The 9,542-nt window shown below is 35.0% G+C and overlaps 1 protein-coding gene across 1 annotated transcript; it reads right to left on the bottom strand.

The window, feature by feature from the left end:
- Positions 1-5,458: 5,458 nt before the first annotated feature.
- Positions 5,459-8,554, bottom strand: LOC115984595 (putative disease resistance protein At3g14460). Its single transcript, XM_031107615.1, has one exon. The coding sequence runs from the start codon at positions 8,552-8,554 to the stop codon at positions 5,459-5,461; it is 3,096 nt and encodes a 1,031-aa protein (XP_030963475.1).
- Positions 8,555-9,542: the final 988 nt, after the last annotated feature.

The following is a 9,542-nucleotide window of genomic DNA, read 5'->3' as shown; positions in this document are numbered from 1 at the left end:
TTGATGCATTGTAAAATTTCACGGGAAGACTTTATAAAAACAATTTTTATTTATTGAATTAAAAAATATTATATGTTTAATTTAAAAAAAAATGAGACAAAATATAAATAATTATGATATGGAGGATGTTGCTAAATTTAAATGTTGAATAAAATAAGATGAGATGAAAAATAGTAAAAATGAAATGTATAGCAATAAACACCATATTATTTTAGTTATGCTATGTAATAAAATAATACTATATTTTTATATACTATCTTTATAATGCAATAATATAACATTTAAAAACCAATGAGAATATAAAAAAAAATAACCAAAAAAAAAAAATACAAAACTAAATCGTATCAAGCTAGATTACCAGTTAATTCCAATTTTAGCAATCTAACTAACTTCTAGTAGACTAAAATTTATTTATGCGATGCATTTGGTGGAGCTTTCAATATTGCATTAGTATGTTTTGATGGTCAACCTGTTACACTAAAATAAAAAATACATATACCAAAAATAGAAGAAAAAAAAAATATACATATATATATATATAGAGAGAGAGAGAGAGAGAGAGAGGTTTTTGTGAGTGGAAAAATAGAAATTATGCATGGAATAAGAGAGGGAATGACAATTTTATAATATGAGAATAAGAATAAGAAGAGTAAAAAATAAAGGAAGAGAAAAAGGTAGAATAATATTAATATTGAGAATAGTGGGGATATGAAAAGTTAAAATGGAATGAGAAAGGTTGAAGAAAGTTAAGGTAGAGAGTAGTGGGAATATGAAAAGTTAAAATGGAATTGAAAATTTAATAATAAATAAGAATAGTTAATAATAAGATAAATTAAATATGATATTTTGATTGTAATATAATAGAGTTTTTAATTCATTTTAAATGTTAAAAAATTGTATAAAAAATTAGAAAAAAAATTAATAATAACATGGCTACTAACGTGGCTTAACGTGAGCGTAACAACATTATATACTACGTTTTAACTTTTAGTAATATATAATATATAGATAATTAAATTTGAGCAAGAATACAATATTTCAAATAAATTGTTTCTCATATATATCTTAGAAAAATGACATTAAAATTTATAGCACATAAATAATTAACTCGCAACTTAAAATGATTATTATAAATGTACTTATCCTATTAGGAGTTCTTTTGATTACCTAGAATAAATACTACAATATTGGTTAAATATATATATTTAAATATATATATATATATATAATTTAAATGGTTAAGATTCATTTTAGTAAATTCTTTAATATTTAATTTTTTATGGCTTTTGAATCAATTATTAGGAAAAAAAATGCTCATATATCCCTTATATTTTGGGGTTGTAACACTTACACCCACTTTCATTTTAGTCAATTTAGTACCAGACACACGTGCCAAATCACAACTTTTGTTTGTTTGGCTGTTTAATACTAACGTGATACACACGATGAAAAAAAAAATTCCAAACTGATTCACAGAGAGATGGAAAAACTGCATGAGGTGACCAAAAAGAGAACACTTGTGCTTGTGGTCTTGCTGCTACTATCGTCGTTCTTGGTTCTGACCGGCGTCTCTCTTCTTGATGCGGAGGCTGCCAAACGTGAGTGACTTGGAGAGAAGCTGAAAGCCTTTCATCAACAAGGAAGAGAAGACCCTTTTTAAATTACAATCTAAGAGACCCAAGAAGTTTCAAAGTCTGCAACTTCAGAGCAAAAAGATTGTTCCCACCAAATCAAATAGAATATCAAAACTGTTTTTTTTTTTTTAATGCTTACAAAAACAAAGATAAAAATAGAGAAAACGTTGCAACTCCAATTCCAAAAAAAGCTCCTGTGTTTTGTACTATAATATCGAAATTCTAGCTACTGTGGGTAAGTTTTGTATAAATATCAAATCAGGACATGGATGAATTTTTTCCCAATTCTTTGATTTTGGAGTCCTTAATTCCTCATGGAAAGGATGAATGAAAGCTATGAGTTGGTTGGTTGTCATTTTTTGGCCGCGTCACCTCCGAGCTGCTAGAAGGCCACCATGAGATCAAAAGCTGATGGATCGAACGAAAATGCCACCAGATTCGTCAAAAAGGATGGTGGCTATATCAGTGTATCATTTGAGAAGTGAGATCGTGATGATGATGGATGGTTGGGATTGGATTTTGGAGGGAGGAGCTACCATCATTTTAGATTTGGGACCCGACGATCTTTTTTAATTTGATAGTTACAATGGGAATGGAGGATTTGAATTAAGAGTTTTAGGGTTTGGTCTAGTGTTCATGTACATTGGATTCGTTGAAATGTGGACATGTGAAAATTATTTGACATGTATCTAAATTCTAATGGCTCACCATACAAAAAGCTGATAGTTGTATTTATTCATCATGGTTTGGATGTTACGTTTCCATATCTCAATCTAACCAATTTTGCATTTTACTATCAAATTATCTTAAAAAAAAAAAAAAAAAAACCTTATTGTCCTATAAATACAACTTATTCCATTTTATTTATTTATTTTTTAATCTAATCTATGCGTATGTGTGATGTCATAGTGGTCACTTATTCCATTCTCTTTTTGCAGGATTTGGTAGGGTGAGATTTTAGTAGGACACTGGCAAGAGTGCTCAACACTCTAATTCTTCTTAGCAAAGCCTGAAATGACAAAGCAAAGAATTTTTTATTTATCATTCTTCCAGGTACGAAGTGAATAATTGAATAAAATTATTAATTGTTTATTGTTTCTTTGTTTTTAGAAAACAATTAGTGTCTTTAGTTTTACACTTTTACTGCCCGTGATGGGCATATAGTCACATAGTGGATGGTTATAATATGAACTGGTTTTGCCAATAAATCTGGGAAGTGAAACCCATTAGTTTGATTCTTCAATTAGGTTTGTGGTTTTCATTTATATAAATATTGAAGGTCCATTCATGCTGTTATTCTAAAATTCCATCAATTTATCTCAAATCTTGAATAATTGTTAATTTTTGCTTTGTTAGTTCAGGACAGTAGGAGGAATTTTATGATAGAATTGGAGTATAATTTGTTGTTCTGTCATGAAACATTAGGTTTTTTGTGTTAGGACCTGAGAATCTATATCAAAGTATGCAATGCAATAATGCAAATATGCAATTGACTGGAGCAATGACAAATTTTATTCAAAGAAAACATAGATAAGAAAGTCGAATTTTTGTAGAAGAGTTGAGTGATTGAAGGTGAACGTCAACATACACCTTAGAAAATTCAATTGTGAAGGCTATTAGACACAGTATTAGTATCACAGCAGCTGTCTTCACTGTGAAATTACTAATGAATGTTAACCATCAAGTACCCCAACTGAAATGTGACCTACCAAGGGCCAATTTCACCATGAATGCCACCATTTTTTGTCCTATTTAAACAGAGAACCAAACATCCACAAAATAGAGCAAGGTGATTAATCCCTATTACACCAAATTGTTCCTAGGCATTTAATTCTTGTAGTGCACGCACACACACACAAAAAGTAATTATGGGTAATCATAAGTGGACTGCAAAAACCCTCAAATTTGAGAGCTACAAGCCTGCCATGATCCACAGTAAGAACTGATTGGTAGGTTTGTAGCAGGTAGTCAAGTGGAATAATCAATAGGCAATGAGAACATGGTTGCAGAACTGCACTGTCGAGAAACAAGAAACCCAATCCAGCTCTATAAGATGCAAACAATAGACAATATCAATGCACACACATAAACACTCAGATTTACGTGGTTCACCCAAAACTAGGGCTACGTCCACAGAGTTGTTTCAATTTCATTATGATGGCTACAACTGGAATTACAAGGATCACACACACACACACACACATATATATACTGCCTTATTACTTGGGCTACATGCGTGTGTGAAATTACAACAAAGAGCTTAAGGCATCTAAATACTCAAATAGTAGAAATAGTCCCAATAATTGTACAAACACCAATTTTGTTCAATCCGGGGCCTGATCTCATCAAAATGTCGAACTCCATGTCTTCTTATTATAACACATTTGCAGAAACTCACTACTTTGTCCTTGAACAGGAGGCCAACTAAGGCTGAGCATAACTTCAGTTTCTTAATGGTGATTGACTTGGTTCACACGTATTCTAGATTTTGATTCCCATGGATCTTCTCAAGTGACAACAATCTATCAACCATAAGAGTATGATTTAATAGGTAACTGTATATGTTTCATACTAGCGTGAAGCACTGAGTTCTTTGCAAGGTGAATGGCACTCTATCACAATGTAGACACTATTCTCTTGCTTCTTACCCAATTCATCATAAACATTGTTCATGACTTGAGTTGGTTTAATCCACCTTTTGTACTCAAATAGATCATCAAACAAGAGAACCTATGCAAAGTGCATAGAGCATGAGATCCAGTTAAAAGTGAACAAAGCATATGGGCTGGACATCCACCAGTAATACTGGGAATGGAGAACACTTGAAAATATGAACATCTATTATAGGGATGTGTTTTCCAAGTTTCTTGGAGAAATAGTATAAGTTTAGGTCTACAAATGCAAAATGAGGTTTTATTTGGCGGACAATCACTATGAAATCAACACAAAGTAAATAAATCATGTAAACATTCAGAACTTTGGGCACTATTGACAACTAAAACCTAGTCAAAAGCATCAAATTTGGTGAGCAATATGTGACTGGAATCATGGAGAATTATTAGATGAATTAAAATTTCAGGAGGTAGGAGTGGTACATACCAAGAGCCAGGAACAAAAATCTTGTTAATAATCTTGCTCAATTGCAAATCTTCCTTCCATTGAAAGCTTAACAGAAATGCAACCATAATTCTGTAAGTAGTTGAAGAAATAAAAGTGTCAGTATTTTCTTTCTTCAATTTGACAATAAGGAATATAAGACATACATTCTATAACCATGACTTTGTGTAGCCTAAGGGCCGTTCAATCAACAGAGTTTTCCACAATAATCTTGCACTTCACATATCCAGACCCTTTTGTCTGATGTTAAGTCAAAGTCTGCACACACCCAGTATATACGTGTTGTTAGATGGTTTTAGCCTAAAAAGAAAAATAAATGAAGTTTGTTTGTTAGGACCTACATTAGCCTGGGACTTTTAGTATATAGAGCTTTCAGGATCACTGCAACAAAGGATTGAGAAGAAATGCTGGCATAGAATGAGACAGGTCAAAGCTCAAGCATTGCTTCTCCCAGTATGCAATGATCACTCATTGACTTCTTTTTAACTAACAAAGCTCTAGCATTGCTGCTACCAGTTATGCAATGATTACTGAAAGACATAAGTAAAAGTAGATAATTAAGGTCTGTTTTCTTTTACTTGATAGATGCATGAGGTCAAGAAGATAAAATGCACCAATGCATATATAAATGAGTACCTGAACAGAAAGTATGATATGATGCGTAAATGAGTACCTGAGCAGAAGTTCAATTAGATGAAGAGCTGAGGCTACCACAGACTTTCACCTTGTGAGATCACTTCTTTGTCAATTTTTATGAGGGGTATACCCTTTATCTTGTGGCACAGGTTTTTCAGCATTGGACATTTCTGGACTTTTATAAAAGATAGGGAAGTTGGCAGACCATCTTCTGGCATGCACTGCAGATTTGGGCAGCAGCCAATACCCAATTTCTTAAGTGCAGTAAGATGCTGAAGTTCATCACCAACCAGAGATTTCAAATGTTGAAGATTCCAGATTTCAAGGGATATAAGAGAAGAGGGCAGAAACCCCCTATCTGGAAAGGAATTCCAATTTTCATATTCACCCCCGATGCAGAAGCTTCTAAGAGAGGGCAGTCCCTGCAAACCCCACGTCGTGTGACCAGCAGTGAGTTTGTCACAAAAACAGATATCAAGTGAATTTAAACTGGATGGCAAACCCCCTTCTGGAAGTGAATTGAGTTCTGGGCAATGCCACAAAATCAAAGTTGCCAGTGATGGGAGCAGGGTTTGCATCTTTTTAGGCAGTGCCTTCAATTTGTTACATTTATAAACGCGAAACATGGTCAGGTTGGGGGCAGGCAGTCCCTCTTCGGGAAAAGAAACTAAACTTGAACAGTTACTGATTTGTAAAGATTTGAGATTTTGAAGCAGTCCTTGATTTGAAACTGCAAGGGACAGAAGACTCTGACATTCTTGGATATCAAGATGATTTAGCTTTGGGAATAAGTCTAATGAAAATAACTCTAGAGAATCACAACTACATATTATGCACAAATTCTCAAGGGATGCATAGCACTGGTGCATTGGAAACAACAATTTCCCACAACGCTCAAGATGAAGAGACTTTAATGTATCAGCTATACCACTGCTAAGAGGAAACAAGATAGGTGGTAAGGACGCCAAGCCCTCATATCCACCAATTGTGAGCTTTAGCACTTGAGGTGGTAATTCATTGAACGACACCTTATGACAGTTTTGTAACTTCAATTCACGGATGTCTGGAGCACTTGGAAGTGAAGCCCTAAGCTGCTGACACTGATCAATCACAAGTGTTTTTAAAGAAAAAAGACCATCAGGAAGACCCTTGGTCAGGTTAGGACAATTTTGAATATAAAGATGTTGGAGATGAGGAAAAGCCACTGCACCTCCATCATTATCTCTAAAATGATGCCATTCCCGCAATTGCAAAGTTTCCAGTGATCCAAATGGCTTGCTAGTAGATGCAGCAGGCCCATAAAACTCAGAATCAATGAACTCTACATTATTTAATTCCGTAATATAGAGATACTTGAGAGAGGGCAAATTTACAAATGGTGGCAAGGAGAGGCAATAGTTACATTTCCGAAGGTTTATAGATACTAAATTGTAGGATACATGTCCTAACCAACATGGAAATGCTGTGCCACCATAATTTACAATGGTAAGCTTTTTCAGGTCTGCATGAGGTTGCAGTTGGTCTAATATTTCTCTATCTTTTTTGGAGTCATCGGTATCGACGGTATGCCCACCCCATTTCAACAATAATTCATTAAGTTGCAATTTATCATTCAAATTGGCCTCCAAATCATCTCCATAATGGACAGCATTTTCCAACTTCAAAACAGAAAGGCTTCCCTTAAGTTGTCGGAGTTTCCTCAACTCATTGATACCAGAGTCACCATTCTTGCCCAAAATAAAAGCACTTAATGTTTGGAGACTTTTCAATTTACCAATACGCGGTGGCATCTCTATCAAGTTTGTTCCACTTATATCAAGATGACGCAAGTTGACTAGCTCTCCCATCTTGGCTGGCAACTTAGTGAGAGAATGACAACATGATAATAGTAATGTTTGCAAATTGAATAGATCACACATAGAGTTTGGTAATACTTTGATTGCAGTGTGAGAGAGGTTTAAATACCTTAAATGTTTCAAATTGCGAATTGAGTTTGGCAATACTGTCAAATTCCAGTAGTGAGATAGAGATAATACCCTTAAGCTTCTCATTTCTAGTAGTGAATCAAGTGGAACTTCATTACCTAACCATCCTGATTCTAATGACAAATGTGCTAGTAGAAAGGTTCGCAAACCCTTGGCTCTATGAAAGCCTTCAAATTTCCTGTTAGCATCAAAATGAGTTCTATGATAAGACAAATAACGAGTCTTTTCTGACATGTCGTATGAATTATCATCCTCCATTCTAAAAGAAAATTCTCCAGAGACAAATTTGGCTAAATCGTTCAAAAGCTCATACATAACATAGCGTGAACTCTTGCCATGGGAACGCTGAAAAAATGAACTTGATACTAAAGCATCAAAGTACTCTGTACCTTCTTCTTCCAGATTCTCTCCTTTAGGGTGCAGCAACAAATCTTCTGCCATCCAGAGGCGTACTAATTCCTCTTTTTGAAATTTGAAGTTTTTAGGAAATATTGAACAATAAGCAAAACATCGCTTTAGATGTGAGGAAAGATAATGGTAACTTGATAGAAGGGAAGGGAGAATTTTGCTCTCACGGTTTGAAAAGTTCCATATATTGCTCTGCAATATCTTAACCCATTCCTTAGGATCCAAATTCAAGCGCAAGAGACCCCCAAATGTTTTTGCAGCTAAAGGCAAGCCATCGCACTTTTTCTTGACTATATTCCTACCAATTATTTCCAACTCTGGGCTTGCGATAGACTTTTTGTTTCCAAATGCATGCTTTGCAAATAACGTCCAGCAATCCCCGTCTGTCAATTTCTTTAAATGATACGATGTGACTGTGCGTAGAATTGAAGCAACACTTTCGTTTCGTGTTGTTACAAGAAGCCTACTTCCATCTGCCCCTGATTTAAAACAAATCCGTAAGGCATCCCAATCCAAGTAGTTTTCATTCCATACATCATCCAACACAATCAGAAATTTCCTTCCGACAAGATTTTTGGTCACCTGAAGTTGGAGTTGATCTAAGTTGTTAGTATCAACAGTCGAGGAAGTGATTGCCTCAAGAATCTCTCTCATAATCCTACGTACATCAAATTCTTGTGAAATGAAAACCCATGCTTTGACATCAAAACACTCCGTCACTAACTTGTTGTTGTATACAAGCTGAGCAAGGGTGGTTTTGCCAATACCACCCATTCCCACAATGGGAATCACACGTATATTATCAGCATTGGCATCATCATCTAGCAACATATTGATTATCGTCTCCTTGGCACCATCCCCGCCGTATATTTCAGATTCGTCTACCAAAGACGTCGTTGGCAATTTTTGTGAAGATATCTCACCACCACCTTCTTTCAAACCTAGGAGGTCTTTCTGCTTTGCAAGAGACTCTAGTCTGCCTAGAATCTTGTTTATCTGTTAGAATAATGATAAATGATTAAATTCATTATTTTCTAATAGTTTAAAATTTTTGGGATAAGTGATTGATAATGGTTAAACAGAAAACTCCCATTAAGTTTGCTGACTGTACGACCAGTGATGCAGTATTAGAAGCTAAACAATGGCACACAATAAACCCCTAATTTTGAGGAAATAGCAACCAGGTATGCAGTTACTGAAGCTTTTGTTGACTAAACTTCCTATTCAGATTCCTATGGTGCATCTCCCTATTGAATACTGGAACTCCACTTGCTTTAGCCATGTAGCAAGTGGGGTTAGGAGGTAAATCTAGGAGGAAAGTCATTCGTAGTCGGGGTTGAGTATCCATGTATCCCTTCAAATGTGAGAAACGTAGGATGTTTGGAAATGCAAGTTTTGCATGTCAAAGAAAAGTTACAAAGACATGGATTCCTAGGAAGAATAAGGGGTTCCAAGGTTGAATAAATATAGTATTAGGGTGCTAGAGTGTGTAGAGAGAGAGAGATGCAGCACCAAGAGTGTTTAGAAAGGCTATGCAAAAGTATAATAATGAAAGGCAGGTTTCTACTGGTAACCGTGTAGTAAGAAAGATGACTAAGCTTCATCCTTGTCAGAATTCTTTAAAATTTTGGCTAGCAACGATGCTAAGGGATAATCAGGAGGATGGAGAGATATCTGACATAGATGAGCAGTGGACTAACAGATCTCCTAGTGTCACTATCCAGAAAATCATCAAACAAGCACTGTGCAATGGATTTGGAAG

This window comes from Quercus lobata, chromosome 4, assembly GCF_001633185.2.
Source record: "Quercus lobata isolate SW786 chromosome 4, ValleyOak3.0 Primary Assembly, whole genome shotgun sequence".
Classification (NCBI taxonomy): domain Eukaryota; kingdom Viridiplantae; phylum Streptophyta; class Magnoliopsida; order Fagales; family Fagaceae; genus Quercus; species Quercus lobata.
The sequence above is the reverse complement of the archived record's forward strand: the minus strand, read 5'-3'. Positions and strand labels throughout refer to the sequence as shown.